Source organism: Tupaia chinensis, unplaced genomic scaffold (assembly GCF_000334495.1).
Source record: "Tupaia chinensis unplaced genomic scaffold, TupChi_1.0 Scaffold000320_1, whole genome shotgun sequence".
Classification (NCBI taxonomy): domain Eukaryota; kingdom Metazoa; phylum Chordata; class Mammalia; order Scandentia; family Tupaiidae; genus Tupaia; species Tupaia belangeri.
Window position 1 is genome coordinate 768,160 of NW_006159813.1, and position 22,201 is coordinate 790,360.

Sequence of the window (22,201 nt, forward strand, 5' to 3'; positions counted from 1 at the left end):
TTTTTAAATCTCCTTGCCCTCCTGTTTGTCATATAATTGTCCTAAATACTTTTTCCATATTCCTTGAGAATCACGTCTGAAAATGCTGTTTAGAAAAGCTTTTAAAAAGCATTAAAAAATTTTCCCCCTTGGGAACCAGCAGTTAGCGTAATGGCTATGTCGCTGGATTCCCACGTAGTTGACCACGGTTCACATCCCGGACCCGGTAGCTTAGAACTCACGCCAGGTGCGTGTGCGTGCGTGCCCGCCCAAAATCCCGAGAGGAGAATGGAGGAGAAGGGATTGCGGTGTGACCATCCCCCCGGGGGGTGATTTCTCGCTTTCTGTCTCTATGTCTCTGTCTGTCTGGCGAGTGCACGCGCCCTATAGCGAAAACCTCTCAAAAAAAAATTTTTTTTCCCCCTTTTAGATTAAACATCTTTCCTCTTTCTGTCTATTTTGACTCCCTGCTGTGGGCATTTCCCCCTGTGAGAAATGGTGGTACCTAAGAGAGACTGTCCTGGGGTGGAGCAAAGTTTTAGTGTACCTTTACCTATCAAGAAGAATTTATATATTTTTTATTTTTTATAATCAAAATAATGAAAGTAATAGATGTTTTCTAAATAAATTATAGTAATTTTTTTTTAAGAGAGATTTTTGCTATAGGGCACATGCGCTTGTCAGAGAGACAGAGAAACAAACAGGAAGCGAGAAATCACACCACCCCCAGGGGGATGGCCGCACCGCAATCCCTTCTCCATTCTCCTATTGGGATTTGGGGCACACACACACACACACACACACACACACACACACACCTGGTATGAGTTTCAAGCCACCAGGTCCAGGGCTTGAACCATGGTTGAACATGTGGGAGTCCAGCAATGTAACCATTATGCCATCTCCTGGTCCCACTAGTGGGTTTTTAAAAGCTGTACCTGTCCCCGTGCTCTGCCACCCAGGGATTTTTTTAGAATCACTGGTAGAGGCCCAGCCATAATGTCTTAGGCAGTGGAGCACTGCTCTGTGATGCTGGAGCTAAGGGAGGCCTGGGTTTGGATCCCAGGTGGACCTCAGCATGCCAGGCAGGCCTGTGTGTACCTGTAATCCTGGCTGGCTAGGAGTCTGGTTGGGAGTCTGGGGGAGATCGTGGTGTGTGGGGAGGCACTGTCAAGGGTGTACGTGTGTCTGTCTGTCTTGTGACAGGAAGAAAAGGAATCTGATGGAGTTAGTAAGGCATGTTGTTCCCACATTCTCTGATGCTCCCGTTACCCTGTCTTGATGTCTCAGGGCTGTCATTAGTGTTGGTTTTCCTTCTCTGAGGGTTTTGGGACCTTCATGGCTTTGCAGTAATCTTTGCTGTCAGGCCCTCACTGTCACTTTGTCACCGTGCCTTCCCTCTAGACCAGCTGATTGCGCTGCTGTGGGTCAGGAGCCAGATCTAGCTCTTGGTCTGCGCTTCATCAGTAACGTCTGGGATGTTGGGATGCTTGTTAATCATGCTCTCAACTCTTGGTGTGAGTGAGGACTTTTTTAGTGGATTTCATAGCAACTGGATTTAATTGTTTTTATCATTGTCTTTATCCTGCATCCATTTTGATCTTTGGGCATTTTATATCCTGAACTAATTGAACACTTCTCATCCTTAGGTCCTAACATTTGGCTGGAGTATGGCCAGTACTCGGTCGGTGGGATTGGTCAGAAAGGTGGCCTGGAGAAAGTGCGCTCTGTATTTGAAAGGGCTCTCTCGTCCGTCGGTTTACACATGACCAAAGGACTTGCCATCTGGGAGGCCTACCGGGAGTTTGAAAGTGCCATTGTAGAAGCTGCGCGGGTGAGTGGCCAGCCATTGCCTCTGAACGAGCGGGGATTGTCGGTATAGTCATCGTGGAAGCATTATTTTGAAACCCTTGTCCAACCTGAATCTTGCTGTTAACATGGCTGACCAAATGGTCCTCACCCGTCCCTTAGTGGGTGAGTAGTAAGTAAATAAAGTTGGTGGTCTTTGTGGGATAGCGAGGTTGAGTTCTTTATCTTAAAAGCAGATGCCTCACTGATATTTTTTTCCTGATATTTAAAAATACTACTGCTCTATGACATGTTTCCAGATGAATGTACAGGAATAACCATACCACTCTTGGGGTGGGGGTGGGGGGCAGAAACGTCCAATTGAAATTGAGATTTGACCCCATGATAATTACGCTATTAAGACTATGATTCCTAGAGTTGTGCGGCATTGTCTGTGTGTGTGCATGAAGGTGTTGATACGTAGTGGAGTCCTCCAGTAGGTAGGCTGTTACATTAAAGTCGTCCCAGTCACTTCTTTATTATATCCCCGGTAAGATATCTGCAGTGGTGCCGTTAGTTGACCCTGAAGAAGGTGTCAGGCTCTCACCTTTGCCTAGCTTCTGTACTGTCAGACATAGCTCCTGCATGGACTCTCTTCCCAGTGTCTTCTGAACACTGTCCACTTCCTTACCACGGTACTGCTCATACCGTTCCTTCAGTTGGGAGTCCGTTTCTCTCTCGCTGTGTCCAGGGCACCTGTAGAAGCAGCCCAGGTAGCAGCTTCCCCAGGAGTCTTTCCCGATTTCTTCCTCCTGTGATACCAGCCCACTCCTAAGAATCAGCCTAAAGCTAGCTCCCTGATAGTTTGGTACTTAGGAAACTTCACATTTAGGATACTTGAATTCTGCTTCCTGTAGTTATTTGAATACATTCCGCATAATCTTTTTTTTCTCCCTGTTGTAAACACTGAGAGGTAAAGATATTATTAATTTCGAACACCCCTTCCCCCATTTGGCATACCTCATGTGTAAGTGGTTACATGATTTTTAAAAAGTTAGAACTAAAATGTTGTTGAAATGTCTTTTGAAGTAGGAAGAACCAAAGTTTGTCATTTACTACTAATTTGCTTCTTTAGCCCATAGCTGGCTTCCTTTCCCCTTTTGACCGGGAACAAACCTTTGATTCACAGCTTGAGAAAGTCCACAGTCTCTTCCGGCGACAGCTGGCGATCCCCCTTTACGGTAAGAAACCGGCATGTCAACAGCAGCCAGCCCTTTGTGGTTTCTAGTTAGACGTTTCCAGCCTCCTGTGAGGCACAGTGGGGCTGGTGCTCTTACTTTCATGGGGTACTCTTGGCTCTGGATGAGGCCCTTGGTAAAAGCATACCTCGAATTGTTGATGCTCAAGAGGTCATTGGGTCATAGGCAGGGCTAGAAACCAGATTCCCTGACTCCCAGATGCAATCTCTTTTCTGCCTTAAGACATTTTAGAAAAGGAGGAGTTGGGGGTCTCTGAAATGAATGGGAAACTGACATCCTATATTTTCTGGAGAAACTGTTGAATAAAATTAACATTATAAGCATTTTCCCTTCAGGAGTAACCTGTTCCACTGTGGGATAGGAATTTTATATGGGCTTATGTTATTCCTCTGTGAAAGTGGTTTGGTCCAGAAATACAGTCAGTTGGACGTATTCATATCTGATTTTATTGGGGTTCAGTAGAGTTGCCTTTTTTTTTTTAAGGTTTTCTTAAAATTTAACTTAATTTATTTTTAATTTGACCAGAGAGGGAGGGGAGGAGGGAGGGAAGGAAGGAAGGAGGGAGGGAGGGAGGGGGAGAGAGAGAGAGAGAGAGAGAGAGAGAAAAAGAGAAAGATGTGGGAATCCAGCACCCTCAACCACCATGCCACCTGCCGGCCCCGGCTAGAGTCTCCTCTTTAGGTGAAGGTCCTTTGGCAAGCCAGACCTTTGTGGCCTTGGAGCTGAGAGCTTGTGTAGCAGCAAGAGGAGTTTGACTCTGCCTCCTTGTCTGTCCTCTAGTTAGGTCACCCACTGTACTCATGCAGAACCTCTAGGCACTGTGACTTGATCCCAGGTCTTATTTCCCCATTCACGTCATGGTTTATTTGGATTTTAGTCAACAAGTTATAAAGTGACCATCCAAATTGTTAGTAACATGTGGAAAAGGCTGAAACTGAGCTGGTTTGTAGAGTTTATCTCACATATCAACGTGAAACAGGTTAGTACAGTGGTTAGCGTGCACTCGAGTCAGACTGCCCAGGTTCAAAACCTTGCTCTGCCGTAAACTGTAGACAAGTGACTTAACCTCCTGGTTCAGTTTCTTCCCTTGCAAAGATGAGGATTACAGCAGAGCCTACCGTGTAGTGTTGTGAGGATTGAATGAGGCAATGGATGTGATGTGCTGGAATGGTAGAAGTACTAGGTAAGTGCTGTTGAAGCACTGCTGATCGGAGGAGGCTTCAAAACATTTGTGGAGAATTGGAGTGAAAGTACAAGTTTATTTAGTTACCAAAAAACCTTGACATCTGTGCATATATATATATTTTTTAATAAGAGAGACTTTTGCTATAGTGCATGTGTGCTCACCAGAGAGACAGAAGGAAAGTGAGATATCACCCTCCTAGGGGTGATGGCCACACTACAATCCCTTCTCCATTCTCCTCTCAGGATTTTGAGCATGTGTGCACACACGCCTGGCCTAAATTTTAAGCTGCCAGGTCCAGGGTTTGAACTGTGGTCGAGTGTATGGGAGTCTAGCGACCTAACCATTATGCTGGTCCCTGTATAGATTTTTCTTAATGCACATTTTCCATGACTTTTTGAATACCCCTAAAGGTTTTATTGACTGATTAACTAGCTGGTAGAGTTGCCTGGAACATCGTTTTGTGACAGATTCTAGGGCCAAGTCTGGGCACAGCAGAACTCAAAATTTGATCAGAAATAGCTACCATAGCCACAGATGTGGGAGGGGCTGGCGGCTCTCGAGTCTCACGGCCTAATCTGTTTGGGTTGATAAAATGCAATGGCAAGATCCACGGGCTGAATCCGTCTCTCAATAGATATGGAGGCCACATTTGCAGAGTACGAGGAGTGGTCCGAGGAGCCCATACCAGAGTCGGTAATTCAGAGCTATAACAAAGCACTACAGCAGCTGGAGAAATACAAGCCCTACGAGGAGGCACTGGTAAGTGCTGGCCGCGTTGACGGAAAACTTCACCCCACAGACATTTCCCTGATCGCCAGTTGGCAAGTAAAAACAGTATCTTTAAAATGTGTTGTTTGTGAAATCTATAGAGTGTGTAAGTGTGTACATTCGTTTTTACATACCACTAATAAAGTGAACGTCCATGTACCCACCACCCAGGTTAAGAAATAGAACATTGCCAGTTCCTTAGAAGTCTCCTATGTGCCCCTCTCCGATTCCTCCTCCTCCCTCTCCCGAGAGGTAATCACTTTCCTGACTTTTGTGATAAGCATTCCCTTGCTTTTCTTTATAGTTTTACAACCTGTAAACATATCCTTAATTAAAATACTGCTTGATTTTGCTTATTGTAATGGAATCATGCTGTATTTTCTGCTCATTTCACACGTGTTGGGGTTTATTCATTGTTAGTATGGTTACGGTGCATTTGTTTGTACTGCTGTAAAGGTCCCTGTGTAGGCCACCATGCATTTGTCCATGTTGCTGGAGAGCAGGTCATTTTTATTACTTTTTGCTAAAAGGAGCACTGTTGCTCTGAACAGTCTTGAGTGTATCTGCTGGTGCACATGACAGAGTTTCTCTGGAATATTTATATTCTCAGGAGTGGAACCGCAGGGTTGTAGGGTGATGCCATTGTGTTTTCGAGGTGGTCAGCCTGCCCTCCTGCCGGCAGCCTGTGAGGTGCTCATCGGGCAGGCCAGCCCTGGATGTTGATGCACTTACCTTTTAGCCAGTTGGATGGGCTTGAGATTGTAGTTCTAATTTGCATTCCCGTGATTACTAATGAAGGTGACTATTTTTTCATGTTTATTTGCCACTTGGATTTCTTTTTTTGTGAAGTGCCTGTTAAAGTCTTTGACCTGTTTTTCTTTCCATTTGTCCTTTTTCTACTTGATTCTTGGGAGTCTTGGGTCTCAGTCCTTATTTTTGTTGTGTGTATTGTAGGTTCTGCACCCTTGCCCCGGTTTGCGGCTTTATTTCTCTTTTTCTTTCTTTCTTTTTTTGTTTGTCTTCAATGACAGGATCTTGCTGTCTTAGCCAGGCCAGCCTTAAGCTGACTGTCCTGCTGCCTCAGCCTCCCAGGTTGTTGGGATTACAGCCATGCGCCACTGCGCCTGGCTTTTAGGTTAGTCTGGGAATTGAACCTGGGCCTCTCATGTGCTCCCCGCCTGTGGAGCACACAGCGCAGCATTGCAGCAGGGCTCTCTTTTCACCTTTTTAAAGGTAATTTTGGATGTATAACTCTTAGTCTAATTTGATTTATTATCCTTTCTGTTATGGCTTATGGTGTCATTGTGCTAAAAATCTCCATTGCTCTGAGGTCTTTAATGTATTTAGCTCTATTTTATTCTAAAAGTTTTATAGTTTTTTATTTCACATTTAGGTCTTCATCCACCTGGAGCCCATTTCTTTGTGGTATGGGGCATGGTCTGGTTTCGTTTTCCCATGTGAAGACCAGTTCTAGTACTGAGTGTGATAATTCCGTCCTCTTCCCACTAATGTGTGGTGCCACGTCTGTCACAGATGGGCATTCACCTCTGTTTGGGGTGTCTTCTGGATTTTCTGTTATCCCCTCCCTCCACTGGTTTGTATCATGTTGTCCTATCGACAGTTTGATGGTAAGTTCTGACCTCGGACTGGATGGGTTCGATCTACTTCCAGAGGGGCTTAGCTTTCTGTAGCTCTTGGTGCTTCTGTTGAATTTAGAATCAGTTTTTCAAGCTCAATTTAAAAAAGAGGTTGAGTTTTTTTATTGGAATCACATTGAACCTGTAGGTCGATTTGAGGATGAATGTGTATCTTCTAATCTATGAATATTGTACTCGTAAAGGTTTCATTATTGAGGTCTCATCTTTCTGTAAAATTTTATAAAAATTTTTATAGATTTGTCCAGTGTCTCAAACACAGCAATTTTCATTTGAATTTCTGAGTGGCTTTGATGTTATTGTTAATGGTATCTTTTTAATTTTTTTTTTTTTTGGAGAGGTTTTTGCTACAGGGCGTGTGCGCTTGCCAGAGAGACAGAGACAGAGAGACAGGAAGCAAGAAATCACCCCCTGGGGGGGGGGTGGGCATGCCCCAATCCCTTCTCCTCCATTCTCCTCTCGAGATCTTGGGCATGCATGCACATGCACCCGGCCTGAGTTTTAAGCCACCAGGGCCAGGACTTGAACCGTGGTTGACTACATGGGAGTTCAGTGACATAGCCATTATGCTAACTGCTGGTCCCGTAAATGATATCTTTTTAAAGATTTTATTTTCTAGTTGTTCCTGATATATAAAGTACAATTGACATTTTAAAACTTATTTTTCTCTCCAAATTCATTAAATTATTATTCATAGTTTATAGGTTCTTTGGGGTATTCTGTGTTGACTGTGTTGACTGTATTATTTGTAAATGGCATTTTCCTTCTTTCTCATTCTTAAAACACCTTTCACTTCATTTACTGTGTCTCACCCAGACTTACGATCTCGTTTTCTGGTACGTGTGTTTTTGCCTGACCCGCAGGCATCATCTTTCACACTGCATCATGCAGTTGGTTTGCAGTTTTACCGCATGCATGCCCACTTTGTTTGCTCTTCCTTTTTGCATCCTACATCTTCTGGAATCACTTTTCTTTAGTTGGAAGAACACCTTTTTAGGGTCTCCTGCACTGGAGGTTTGCTCTTGGCAGATTTTCTCAGCTTTTGTTTGTCCAGAAGGTCTTTACTTTGCTCTCTTCTTGAAAGTTATTTTCTCGGGGCTTGAATTTCAGATTTGCTAGCTATGTCCTCTTAGCCATTGGGTATATCGTTCTTTCTGTCTCCTGGCTTCCGTTGTTATTTAGAAGTCAGCCATCTACCTCTTGCTTTTTTGAAGGTGGCAATCCCTGTGTTTCTCTGAGCTAAGGATCTCATTGGTTTGGTTTGATCGCCCGCTTTCATTACAGTAGGTCTAGGTGTGGTTATCTGTTTGTCCTGTTTGAGGATTGTTAGGCTTTTTGATTCTGTTTCTGGTGTATCTTGGCGTAGTGAGTAATTACGTAAACAAACTTTGAGAGTCAGGCTGCCTCAAGTTTGAATTGTGGCTCTGCCACTCACTAGCTCTTTGCCTCTGGGTTAGCTTGCTACCTCACTTAGATTTATTTCGTTCTTAATATTTTTTTCTTGCCAGTTTGTCGATTTGAGTTTTTTTTTTTTTTTAATAAATTGCCTGAGGGCACCTGTGCTTTCCAGAAAAAGAGAGAGCGCAGTACTCCAGTGCCCAATGGGCGTGGCATGGTCATGTCACAATCCCTTTTCCTCCATTTCTCCATCCCGTTACGATTTGGGGCCAGCACGTGTCCAGAGTATTTTTCAAGCTGCTGGGGCTGAGACGTGAACTATAATCAATTATATGGGGTCTAGCTTTCTATGCTTGATGCTTAAACTGCTGCACCATGGGGCCACCTCTGTAGATGATTTTTAAGAAAATGCCTTTTATACTTAATGTAGGAGTTTTAGTTGTTTTTAATGGCACAGTGAGTCTGGGTAACTGAATCTTAATTATTGGAAACTGAGGCCCTGAAACGTCTTTCTGCTTCCAGAGCATGTGCGCCCTCTTGCTCACCTGTACCTAACCCCCTCCCTTTTTCAAGTGCAAATGATTTGCATGTACTTCTGTTTCTCAAAGCCTCATTAATGAAGTGCTCACCACTTCAGTTTTGTTACAGCCATCAGCAGAATGTGGCCGAAGAAACAAGTTGGATAAGAGGATTTTGTCCAAAAAATTTGATTTTTTTGTCTTTTGATCAAAAAACTTTCAGCATAGCCTCTCCATCTTTTGCATGTATCTATACTCTTGTAGGAACTGATTTTTGGAATGAGAAATTTGAAATAGCTCAAGGCACTGAGTTTTTCTAGTTTGCTTGTGTTCACTCCACTCAATAGGCCAAGGAAATGACTTCTGTTTTGGAAGGAAGGTTAGCAGTGGTCATTGGCAAAGGTGGTTTTTCTTGTAGTTCCTGATTGACGGATGATTTTAATTCCTTGTGTCCTGGAGTGGATTTAGAAAATGGTTTATGGAAATCAGTAATTTAGGAAGAAGCACTTTGGACCAGACAGGAAGACTGTTCTGTTCATCAAATTGTAGATCCCATTGTGGATTACTTCCGAGCGTGAGGATTGGTGACTCTTATCTTGGTGTAGCCAGTCTTGCCCAAATTTATTTTATTCGATGATGTTTTGTGCTTCCTGACAGTATCAAGTAACTAAATTCAGCTTTAATGCAATTTTCCCGTGCTCCAGTTGCAAGCAGAGGCACCGCGGCTGGCAGAGTATCAAGCATATATCGATTTCGAGATGAAAATTGGGGATCCTGCTCGCATTCAGCTGATCTTTGAGCGCGCCCTGGTTGAGAACTGCCTTGTCCCCGACTTATGGATCCGTTACAGTCAGTACCTAGTAAGATAACCTGTTCTGGTTTTATCTTTACCAATTTAGAATCCATTCAAAGCTAAATGCGTAGGCGTCTCAGGAGGCAGCTGCTGTCCCCTCTGCTGCGTCTTGTTTGTCCTCCAACTTCCTTCTCCCCCCTCTGCCAGCTCACTTAGGAAGTAGTTCTAGTGTTTTAGGTTGATTTAAGCTGATCACTAACTGTTTAAAAAAAGGGGGGGAGCTTATAATCTTACTATTGAGGACTTCATAACAGATTGATTTTTCTGTTAACTGTTTATTGTGGGAGAAATGTAAGCATATGAAAGGAGACAGACTAATAAAGTGAAACCTCATGTGCTCTTCATTCACCTTCAACAGTAGTTACTATCAGTTACGGCCCTGTGTCCTCACCGGGCTCATTGGTGTGTGTTACTTTTGAAGCAGATAAAGACACCATATTTCATTGGTAAATATTTCAGTGCAGATATACAAAAAGATCCTTTCCTGTATAAAAGGATTCAGATGAGGGCTAGCCGTCAGGAGTGGTTGATGTCTCTTAAGACTTTTTAAATCTGTTGTCCCCACCCCACCCCCGGGGGATTTCTTTGTTGGAGAAGCTGGATCGCAAGAGACACTGTAAAGAAAATGTCTTTTGTCAGATGCTGTCCTGGCAATGTCTCATCTATGGTGAAATAGTAATAGTAAAATACTGTCTCCTCACCCTGTACTTCTTTTGTTATAGGATCGGCAGCTGAAAGTGAAGGATCTGGTTCTGTCTGTGCATAACCGTGCTGTTAGGAACTGCCCCTGGACAGTCGCCCTGTGGAGTCGGTACCTCTTGGCCATGGAGAGACATGGAGTTGATCATCAAGTGATTTCTGGTGCGACGATTTTTGTAGGGAGACTTGGGAGCTTTTGGTCTCAAGTCAGAAATAGCTGTGATGCGGGCATTAAATCAGTATCTTTGGGATATTGAGTATTAGTGGCAAAAACTGCTGTAAGTGGGAGATAAACTGGTTGGCCTAGAAGTTGTGGTCTTTCCTGCAAGCTTAGTTGATCTGAAACTCTTACTGCAGGACTTAGGGGACATGAGTCCTTCAGGAAACACATTTTTTTTTTTTTTGGAGAGATTTTCACTACAGGGTGTGTGCGCTTGCCAGACAGACAGAGAGAGACATAGAGACAGAAAGCGAGAAATCACCCCCCAGGGGGGATGGTCATGCCGCGATCCCTTCTCCTCCATTCTCCTCTCGGGATCTTGGGCAGGCACGCACGCACACGCGGCCGGCGTGAGTTTTAAGCCACCGGGTCCGGGACGTGAACCGCAATCAACTACATGGGAGTCCAGCGACATAGCCATTACGCTAACTGCTGGTTCCCCCCAGAACACATTTTGTGCAATTCTCTGCTCTTCGGAACATTGCTCTCTGGCTCATCTCACTTGGTCGCATGCTATTACAAAGTTATTATTTTTAAAGATTTATTTTTATTTAACTTTATTTGCTTACTTTTTCTTTTTTTGGAGAGGTTTGTGCTATAGGGTGCATGTGCTTGCCAGAAAGACAGAGACATAGAGACAGAAAGCTAGAAATCACCCCCCAGGTGGAATGGTCATGACACAGTTCCTTCTCCTCCATTCTCCTCTCAGGATCTTGGATATGCACGCACATGCCTGGTGTGAATTTAAACCACCAGGTCCAGGACTCGAGCCATAGTCGACTACATGGGAGTCCAGTGACATAGTCATTATGCTAACTGCTGGTCCCCAATTTACTTACTTTCTTATTTAAATTTGACCAGAGGGACAGAGCGAGGGAGAGAGAGAGAGAGAGAAAGCAAGCCGCCAGGTCTGGGACTTGAACCACAGTTGGCCATGTGGGAGTCTAGTGCCCTTAACCACCACGTTCCCTGCTGGCCCTATGAAGTTAGTTTTAAAGTCATAGAGTGCTTTTTCATAGTCAGTAGAGTTTGCTAATTTTATATTAGCTTCTTTTCGAATAGGCAGTAAATTCTGACTTTTTCTCCTACTTTCAGAAACCTTTGAGAAAGCTTTGAATGCCGGCTTCATCCAGGCCACGGACTATGTGGAGATTTGGCAGGCGTACCTTGATTACCTGAGGAGAAGGGTTGATTTCAAACAAGGTATTTAAGTGCAGCTGTCTCACCTCAGAACTGAACTCCTTCATTCCATGTCTGTGGTGAGGTGTCCCAGTCCCCCAAATGTCACGACTGGTCAAATGATGTGACCAGCCATTGGTAAATTCTTCTTTCAGAAATAATTTGTGGTTTATGTCATTCACAGGCCATGCTGTGGATTGTAAAGGCAGAGTAACAGATCTTACACTTCATACTCTCTCTCCCTCCCCTGCCTCATTTGGTCTCAACTCCTATTTTTCTCCTTTGTCCTTTTTTTTCTTAGAGAGATTTTTGCTATTGTGCATGTACATTCACCAGAGAGACAGAGAGACATAGCACCTCCCAGGGGGATGGCCATACCACAGTCTATTCACTTCTAGGGATTTTGGGCGCACACGCACACTTACCCAGTGTGAGGTTTATGCCACTGAGTCCAGGACTCGAACCACGGTTGACTATGTGGGAGTCCCGCGATGTAACCATTACACCATCTGCTGGTCCCTTTTATATACCCTAAAGTGCTCTTTACTTAAGACTGCTGTGTTTGAAATCTTTGAACCTCCGCAGGATCCTCTGCCTTCCCTCTCCCTGCAAAACAACCAGAAGAACCCTAGGTTGTACTTACTATACATGCAGAGAGTCTTTGGCCATTCTGCCCTGGCTGTGGGAGACCCACCTGTTCCCCAGACAGCTCCTCGTATTCACGCTTGTCCTGGTGCTGTCCATACCATCGTATTCATTGCCTTCCTCCCCCTCTGTGTGATGAGGGCGAGGACCTGCATTTCCACTTCTGTGTCCTCTCCGTGGTGCCAGGTAGATGATGGCGCTCTGGGCAGTTTTAGTGTTGGATGAAAAAAAAAAGCCTTACTGTGTGGGCTCCTAAAGTTCTTTTTTTAAACAATTTCCTGTAGACTCCAGTAAAGAGCTGGAAGAGTTGAGGTCCACATTCACACGTGCTTTGGAGTATCTGAAACAGGAGGTAGAAGAGCGTAAGTATGGCCCAGACCTACTGCTTTGCCCAGTTAGTTCCCAGTTCTTGGTTGGTGGACCGCCTCAGCCAGAGGCTGTTCATCTCTAAATGTCTTTCTAATTGTGACTAATTCCATTCCTGAAGGTTTCAGTGAGAGCGGAGATCCAAGCTGCATGATCATGCAGAACTGGGCTAGGATTGAGGTAAACATTCTTGATAAGTCTGTCAGTTTCATCCACCTCCGAAGGACTTTGTATAATAGTGTCCTATTAAATAGTAATGCAGGGAGTGGCCTAGACTGCAGTGCTCTGTTCTTTATCTAGCTTGATGTGCATTTGTTTATGTCCTGGTGAAGTACTAGCTTCTGCCAGAAGTGCAGCGAATGTCCAAATGCCACACTCGCTCACTCCTCGACTTCTTCCCCCCTTTCTCGTTGCCTGCTCACTCAAGCGCAGAATGTGGACTAGCAGGTTGCTGGCACGTTCCTCGGTGCTGGGGAAAATCTCATAGCTGTGGTCTCTGTGCCGCAGTGTAGAAAACAGGAAATCTGACACAATTAGATGATGTAATAAGTTGAAATCATTATGAGGCCAGGGACACCAAGATGAGTGAGACATGGAACCTTTCTGTATGTCGCCTCTCAGTTTAAACCTTTGGAGTTAAGCTTTATAAAAAATGAAAACCAAATGACTATTCAGTATTCTTGAGAGAGTTGTGGGCTCTTGCTCACTGGTACCAGGACGCATAGGCACACTGTGTGACGCTCGTCGGTGCAGAAGAGCTGACGTGGTGGGGCCTGACCTTGCAGCACTAGAGGAAGACCCGGGGCATGTCCAGGGACTTATGTGGCAATGTAGTTTTGGGAGGCTTTGTCGAAAAATATGTGTCCTTTCCTAACTGAGCCTGTTAATGCTCTCTAGGCTCGACTGTGCAATAACATGCAGAAAGCTCGGGAGCTCTGGGACAGCATCATGACCAAAGGAAACGCCAAGTATGCCAACATGTGGCTTGAATATTACAACCTGGAAAGGTAACCAGCCTGGCGTTGGGGAGGGGCTGGTGCTTGTCAGGTCTGTAGGCCTTGCTGACTCTCGCCAGCGGAGGCTTGCTCTTTAGACCTGGGCTGCCTCCCTGGATCCTTTCTCTTTCACTAGTAGGTACATTTTTATTGGCATGGTTAGAAACCAAGTACTGTTTTGTGCCTAAGGCTCTTACCCATGCTTTTTGAAAAATTTGCCAGAGGGTGTGTGTGCTTTCCAGAGAGAGAGAGAGAGAGGAAGAAGAGGGAGAAAGCAACCCCCCCCATGGGGCATGGCCTGCCACAATCCTCTTTATTTCTACATCTTGTCGGGATTTGAGGCATGCATGCATATGTGCCCGGTATGTTTTTCAAGGCTCTGGGTCCAGGACTTTAGCTGGTCATGTGAGATCCAGCTCCCTTAACCACCAGGCTGTGTGCTGGCCTAACCGCGCATTTCTTTTGTTTCTGTTTTTGTTTGTCTTGATTTTTGGCCATGAATATTTTCTCTTACTTTTTGAGAGCTGTTTATTTTGTAGTATATTTGCTTTGATAGAAGTACAAAATATTAAAAAAAGAAAAAACCCTCAGATGACTTGCAGTCTCTGCACTAGAAATAACCAGTGTTAGGCAATGGTTTGGGATGCATTCTTTCTTGGGAGATTTTTGCTATAGGGCATGTGTGCTCACTGGAGAGACAGAGAGCGAGAAATCACCACCCTGGGGGTGTGGCCATGATGCAGTCCCTTCTCCTCCATTCTCCTCTTGGGATTTTGGGCACACTTACATGTACACCCAGCACGAGTTTCAAGCCTCTGGACCCAGGACTCAAACCACAGTCAGCTATGTGGGAATCCAGCGATGTAACCACCACACCGTCTGCTGGTCCCAGGATGTATTCTTTGTGCTTTTTCTATGAGTAATGTTTTAAAAAAATGTAATTAAATCATGCATGATACAAATTTTTTTTCTTTAAAGAGATTTTTGCTATAGGGCGTGTGTGTTTGCTGTAGAGACAGAGACAGAGAGACAAAGTGAGAAATCACCACCCAGGGGGAATGGTCACGCTGCAATCCCTTCTCCTCCATTCTCCTCTTGGGATCTTGGGCACGCACGCACACGCGCCCAGCGTGACTTTAAGCCACCGGGTCTGGGACTCGAACCGTGGTTGACTGTGGGAGTCCAGCGACATAGCCATTATGCTAACTGCTGGTCCCAAGCCTTGATATAAACTTTTAAAACAGTTTGAATTCAGTATGTTATAAAATGGGAACAATAATAAAGAATATGACAAGCTTTTTAATATATCTTTTTTTTTGAATGTTATGTTCTTTCCAAAAAATAATGTAGGCTTCAATATAAGTAGAACCTTTACTAAAATACTTGATAGAAAGTGAATTTCTTATAATCTCATCCCTAGAGATGACTACTATTAAAACTTGTTTACTGTTCTCCTAGATCAGTGATTCTCAAACTTCTGGTCTCAGGACTCCTTTACATTCTTAGAATTTGGGAACCCCAGATACCTTTTGCTTATTTGGGTAATACCTTGCTGCTTATTACCATGTTGTAAAATAAAACTGACTAATATTTATTTTTTAAATTAAAAATATTATTTTATTTAACTTTAATTATTTAAATTTGATCAGAGAGGGACAGAGTAGAGAGAGAGAGAAAGAAAGCAAGCCATCAGGTCTGGGACTCAAACTGTGGTTGGCTATGTGGGGAGTCCAGCGCCCTCAATCACCATGCCACCTGCCATCCCCAAAACTGACAAATATTTTTATTAATTTATTTAAAAATAAATGTATTACATTTAACCTAAATAACTTTTTAAAAAATAAAAATAATAATTTAGTGAGAAAATAGCTTGGTTTGTATTTTTGCAAATATCTTAAATCTAGCATAGTAGAAACTAGTGAATTCTCGTGACTGTTTCTGCACATGTCTGTCGTGATGTGTATTTGTTAAAGTGTATGATGAGGGATCAGCAGGTGGTGTAATGGTTACGCTGCTGGACTGCCAAATAGTCTACCATGGTTCATGTTCTGAACTGGCAGCTCACGCCGGGCGCATGTGCATGCGTGCACAAAATCCTGAGAGGAAGATGGAGCAGAAAGGATTGCAGTATGGCCATTCTCCCCCGGGGGTTGATTTCTTGCTTTATTGTCTCTCTGTCTCTCCAGCAAGGTGCATGCGCCCTATAGCAAAATTGTGTCTAAAAAAAATATGAAGAAACTTTGGGCTCACATAGATAGGTTAGAAAACAAAGAGATGTTATACTACAGCAAAACTCAGTAAGTGAAATTTTCTTAAAGTCAGTTGCAGTGTGGAATATGAAACCGTAAATGGATTTTTCCAACTCTCTTACTTTAATATCCATGTGTTTATTTCACATTTTTTTTTTTTGAGAGATTTTCATTGTAGGGCGCGTGCGCTCGCCAGACAGACAGAGAGAGACATAGAGACAGAAAGCGAGAAATCACCCCCCAGGTGGGATGGTCACGCCGCAATCCCTTCTCCTCCATTCTCCTCTCGGGATCTTGGGCACGCACGCACACGTGCCCGGCGTGAGTTTTAAGCTGCCGGGTCCGGGACACGAACTGCGGTCGACTACATGGGAGTCCAGTGACATAGCCATTACGCTAACTGCTGGTTCCCTTTATTTCACATTTTTAAAATATTATTTATTTAATTTTATTTAATCATTCATTTATTTTAGTTTGAACAGAGGCACAGAGAGAAAGAGAGGGAAAGTGAAAAAGCAAGCTACCAGGTCCGGGCTTGAACCGTGATCTGCCACATGGGAGGGTCCAGCACCTTAACCATCATGCCACCTGCTGGTTCCCTATTTCACATTTTTTTTAAAGAGTTTTTTTTGTTTGTTTGTTTTCCCCCATAGAGTACGTGTGCTTGCCAGAGAGAGAGACAGAGAGAGGGAAAGTGAGAAAACATCCCCCAGTGGGGATGGCCATGCCACAGTTCCTTCTCCTCCATCCTTTTTCTTGGATTTTGAACATGCACGCACATGTACCTGGCATAATTTTCAAGCCATTGGGTCCAGGACTTGAACCATAGTTGGCCATGTGGAAGTCCAGTGATGTAACTGCTGTGCCGCCTGTTGGCCCCCATTTTGCACTTTGAATTGACCTTTTACTTTTTATATGATGTCATAATTCTGTGATACACATTTTTCATTTGGAAAATTCAAATTCACTGAGTCATACAACTCGTCTAAATATAGACGCACTGTATTATGTGATATAAAATTATATTTGTTTATATCTTTGCTGATTGTAGTAGAAGAGCCTTTTAAGTGGGAAACTGGAAAACTTGCAGCGGCAGATACAAGTTTTCCAAAATTCTAATTTTCGCTTGAAAGCTCAAATTTGATCACTTGCAACGAATACTGTCAAGAGTTTCCTCAAAGTGAGACTTGCTACATTGATTTTCAAAATATTTGCCGGATACCTGAGTGACTGTCGAGCCTCCAATGTAGTGAGGAGAAAACATTGTGGGTATTCTGAAAGCTCAGGGCTCTCAGAAGCTAGAGTCACCAGAGTGCTTCTTCCTGGGAGAAGACAGCCCATTCCTCACATACTTTCTGCTTTGTATTGTGGCAGCACCTGATTGTTTTCTGCCCTAGGGCGCACGGTGACACGCAGCACTGCCGCAAGGCCCTGCACCGGGCCGTCCAGTGCACCAGCGACTACCCGGAGCACGTCTGTGAAGTCCTGCTCACCATGGAGAGGACGGAAGGTGGGACCCTGAGTGCTCGTCCTGTGGCCACTGGCCGTTTGGGCTCAAGTGGGAGCAGCTGATTATAATCAGTGAGGGCAGACTGAGTCACGGTCACCGCCCCTCAGGTGGCACTGTGTGATTAGACTGTCAGGGTGTCACCATCACCGTGAGCATGAGTCCGCCTGTAGCTCTCTAAGATGTGCCAGCTGCCAGGGGACTCTGATGGAGCTTGGGCATGAGAGTTCTCATGACTTGGAGGTGGTGCCATTCTGTGCCTTGGAGGATGTGTAGTGGCATCCCGGGCCTCTGCCCACTAGGTGCCAGTACTGGCTCTCCCTGCCTGAACCAAACATGACAACCAAAAATGTCTCCAGGCATTGCCACATGTTTTGTGGTGGACAGGATCCTCACTGGGAACCATCGGTCCGGCTCCATGTCTGTGGAGAGGAGCTAGAGAGGCAGTGCTCCATGTGTTCTTGGTTATACTTGCGTTCCTTGTTGAATTTCAGAGCCTTTCATGTGTTCTAGAACAAGAACCAATGGGAGAGTAGAGTGGATTTATCTGTATGTCTGGATCTTGGGTCTGAACCACTCAGAACTGGGGTGCAGTGACCAAAATCACAACAAAGGAAAAGACCTCAATATTTGAGGAGCTCTTTAAAATGCTTTATACCTTTTGCATTAGAATGTCTTCATAACTTTTGCTATTGAGAGCTCATATTAGATCAGATTCTGGTTTTTGGCTTCTTTTCTGAAACACAAGGGCCATTTAAACATGTAGAAGGACTCCTTGAATTCCAAATTGTAGGCCTATGTGAATTAAATTTTCTTGATGACAGGAGCTGGCGCTCTAGTTGCCTTAATAGGCAAAATCTCTTCTGGAGATGTGGAGAAATTAAGAAAATATCATGTTATTACATCCTTCAGAACTGAAAGAATGAAAGTTTTGCTTCTCTGTTCTATCAAGGTACTTTAGAAGATTGGGATATTGCCGTTCAGAAAACAGAAACTCGACTAGCTCGTGTTAATGAGCAGAGAATGAAGGTAATGATGAGATTATCTGAAGTCTTTGGAGCCTCTTACAGCTACGTTGGCTGTGTTTCGTGTGGCTGTTTCTTGTCTGAACCGTTTAGATCTTCCTAAAGTGTCTTTCACTCATCAGAGAATACTAATGTTAAAATATTTGAATTATTTTTTGGTCTTTGTTTTTGTTTTAGTTTTACTGTAGGGTATGTGTGCACTGGAGTAAGACAGAGAAAAAGTGACAAATCCCCTGGCCGGGGGGTAGCCCTGCTGCAATCCTTTTTCTTCCATTCTCTTCTGGGGCTTTTGGGTACACACATATACATGCCTTTTGTGTTTCCCAAGCTGCCAGGTCTGGAACGTCAACTGCACAGCTGGCCATGTGGAATCTAGCCACCTTTACCACCATACTCCCTGGCTCGGCCTGAGTCAGTATTCAAACCTGTCTTCTGTCATCTTTTTAGATAGGTTGAAAACTTTGGCCTCAGCAACAAATATTTTTTCATGGGATGGGAGAGTCTTGGCACTAAAATTGATTGGAATAGAGGAAAAGAATAAAAAGATACTGTTAAACTTACTTTAGGGTTGAGAGCCAGAATCCTCTCAGGAGCCTGAATAAACCCTAGTGTGTGTGTGTGTGGGGGGCACTTGTGAACATGTCTCTTCACCTTCTCGGGGTCTCCTTCTCACTGGTAACAGACGTCCCCTCCTCTCATTGAAGTCAGTACAGTTAGTGCACCAGCTGAACCAAGTCATGTGTCCTGTTATCGATTTTCTAGGCTGCAGAGAAGGAAGCAGCCCTTGCCCAGCAAGAAGAAGAAAAGGCTGAACAACGGAAGAAGGCCCGGGCTGAGAAGAAAGCGACCAAAAAGAAGAAAAAGACCAGAGGCATAGACAAACGCAAAGCGGATGAGGACGAGGAGAAGGAGTGGGGTGATGATGAAGAAGGTAAAAAGCTTTTTGGGAATTTCATTCGGAAACATTAGGAACTTTTAGAGAAATTGGAGAAATAGCATCAGGAACTTTTCCCCCTGAACCATTGGCGAGTAGTTGCTAGCACCTGCTCCTCACCCTTTGCTTCCATTTGCTTGTCTGTCTTGTAATTGAGGGCGATCTTCTGACCGGTCAGCCATGACGATCCCCGAGCCAGTGCTGCTAGCTCATCACTGACCCCGTTCATGCTCTGCCTTTGTCCCAATAACGTCCTTTCTGGTAAGAGTTGATCCCTCTCAGGAGCGGGTATTGTGTTGTTTCCTGTCTCTTGAATCTCCTTTAGTCTGGAGCATTGTTCATTCTCTACTTGACTCTCATAACCTGGACTCTTTCAGGGGACAGGCCAGTGTAGAATGGCCCTCAGTGTGTGTGTGAGACTGGCTCGTGATTAGATTCAGGTTGAGCGTCTTTGGCGGGAATAGCAAGCGATGCCAAGTTCTTGTTGAATCCCAGTGTGTGGCATGTGACAGTTTGTCTCACTGGTGGTGATGGTCACTTTGCTAATGTGACTGAGGTGGTCCTGTCTGTGCTGTGAAGTTGCTATTTTCCCTTCATAACAATTATGTATTCAGATGGTATTGGCCTAGTGTTTTGAGACTCGGTAAATGCTCTGTTGCTCATCCAGCTTTATTCACCTATTTATTTATGTTGTGGATTTACTGATTGCTGTTTTCTTCAACAGTTGTGATTTGTTATCGTATTTATGTTGATGCTCTGCTTATCCTGGATTGGGCTGGAAGAGTCCCTTCACTCAGGCCTCTGGGATCCCTGTGACCTGTCCCTTCAGTCTTTGCTCACTTCCATTCTTTCTAGCACACAGTATTCTGTGGTCGTCCTGTATTTTCTGTAACTTGATCCTGGAGTCAGCTATTTCTCCACGGTCTCCTTGGGTGGCAGACAGTACTTCAGAGGTGCTGGTGTGCTCGCTGCTGTGGGTATTGTTTCTAAGCCTTGGGTGGTGTGGGTGTGTTTGTGTGTGTGTGTGTGTGTGTGTGTGTGTGTGTGTGTACCTGATGTGTGCTTTAATTTAGTTTACATCTGTACTTAAAAAAATATATTCCAGGAAAGAGAGAGACAGAGACAGGTCTCTCCAACAGGGTCTTCATGATGCGATCCACCCCCAGACTCAGCTTTGGATCACAGGCACATGGGCACTTGGTGTGTTCAGGGAGTTTGCTGGATATGAACCCAGAACCTTCCCACATAGGTCAGCCTTCCAGAGCATTGCGTTACCACTGTGCGACCATCCCTTCCCTACCGTCTTTTTATAGCATACCATCCCTCCGCTATCCCCTTTTTACGTCTCTACTTAATTTCTGTAACCCTGTATATTGCAAACCACGAGTTCCCACTGAAACCTCCAGTTCTAGTCCACAGGGTTCATTTTATTTTTTCTTTCTCCTTTCATACTTGCAATGCTCTTCTGACTCTGGGAGTGTGTGTGTTACCTCAACTTAGATATTCCCAACTTAGATATTCCCTCAGTCTCCTGTGTGTACGTAGCCAGCTTCCTGCCCCACCTCCCCTCCGAGTGGGTACCCCCCACCCCACTTGGTCTCACCCTCACACCTTCCCCGTCCACCCAGGCTCCACGCGCAGCACTGGGCCATCACCGCCACGGCCCTCCTGCAAGGGTGCCCTCCTGCAAGGGTACCCTCCTCTCCCAACTCAGGCTCCCAAACCCCAGGCTGGGTCCCTGTCACCGTGCTGTGCGAGCACATCCTTTTCCTGCCACTCAGGCTCCAGTGTCCCGACCCACTGCTGCAGCCCCCATGCTGTGCAGACAGCGACTTCGCTTAGCCTTGCTTGATGGCATCGCCTTGGTAGAATTTTGCAGCCAGTTAATGCTGGACCCCTGTGATTTCAGGAATAGGCAGATGTGGATCAGACTTATGTTAGCAGTCAGTCAAGGAGAAAAACCTCTAGACATTAAAGGACCGCACATTTTCCTGGTACGGGTGTGTCAACTGCAGGGGGTAATGGAGTCACCATCAGTTGACCTTTCTTGTGCACCTTGTTCGGGTCTTCAGAAATGACCAAGGGCGCTCCTGGTTTAATGGGGTGAGGGAGCGTCACATGTGACTGCAGGGCCTGTGACCAGGACTGGGAAGTGCAGCTGTTAATTGCGTGGAGGCCAGGGAGGGCACTGGTGGATTAGCTCGCTGCCAGGAACACTTGTGGGGGAGTGAGCATCCAGGGGAGGAGTGAGGGGCTGGCCCAGGGAGAGGAAGGGGAGGGTGGCAAAGCGCGAAGGCACGTGATTGCCTGGCACTTCCGTGACAGCAGGCAGTTGGCTCTGAGCCAGAGGCACAGCAGAAGGACAGGTGCAGGCTGAGGGAGGCTGGAGCAGTGGGCAGCTGACAGGGCTGCCTGGAGGCCCTGGAGTGTGGCTTGCAGGGCTCAGAGGCCTTGGGAAGGCAGGGGCAAGTTGCTGAAAGGGCTGCAAGTGGAGGGGCTGCCAGCACTGAGCTTCAGCACCGCCCTGGAGGCAGTGGTCAGGGCGGCTTGGAGTAGGATGCTGCTGTTGAGTTCTCTCTGAGGACACAGTGTGTTGAGGGTGTTTTAGAAAGCAGGTGTTTTGTCCTACTTTCTGTAGCGTGATCTGCGGAGCCCTTACAGCCGGGTCTCCTAGGGTGTTCATTTCAGTGCAGACGCCCAAGGACTCTATCCCACCCCTGCTGAGCTGGGAGGGGAACCCTAGAGTTTCCGTCGAAGTTTACGACCCTCCAACCTTTATAATCCAGAGTGGACAGTGGGGATTATATTTGATTTAGTCCACTTAATACAGATGTCATTGGGGCCCCAAAAGTCGTGGGACAGGTCCAGAGGGTCATGGGAGACCAGCAGGGATGTGGTACTTGCCCTGCCTCTGGGAGAGGAGTGTGTACCACATGCAGCGTTGGTTGTGGGAAGGGTGCTTTCACTGCAGCCTCCGC

General features: G+C 45.2%; 1 protein-coding gene across 5 annotated transcripts in view; it reads left to right on the plus strand.

The window, feature by feature from the left end:
- Positions 1-22,201, plus strand: part of SART3 (spliceosome associated factor 3, U4/U6 recycling protein) — a 35,057-nt gene that overhangs the window by 8,415 nt on the left and 4,441 nt on the right. For 3 of the 5 annotated variants that reach the window (XM_027773080.1, XM_014588964.1, XM_014588965.2), the window contains exons 4-15: positions 1,629-1,813; positions 2,903-3,008; positions 4,847-4,971; positions 9,256-9,411; positions 10,127-10,265; positions 11,419-11,526; positions 12,432-12,509; positions 12,635-12,693; positions 13,411-13,520; positions 17,155-17,267; positions 18,217-18,293; positions 19,052-19,220. In XM_027773080.1, the coding sequence (XP_027628881.1) occupies positions 1,629-1,813; positions 2,903-3,008; positions 4,847-4,971; positions 9,256-9,411; positions 10,127-10,265; positions 11,419-11,526; positions 12,432-12,509; positions 12,635-12,693; positions 13,411-13,520; positions 17,155-17,267; positions 18,217-18,293; positions 19,052-19,220 (1,425 nt within the window). The remainder of the gene's footprint in view (positions 1-1,628; positions 1,814-2,902; positions 3,009-4,846; positions 4,972-9,255; positions 9,412-10,126; positions 10,266-11,418; positions 11,527-12,431; positions 12,510-12,634; positions 12,694-13,410; positions 13,521-17,154; positions 17,268-18,216; positions 18,294-19,051; positions 19,221-22,201) is intronic. The other 2 variants (XM_006151505.2, XM_006151504.2) reach the window with 1 other exon arrangement.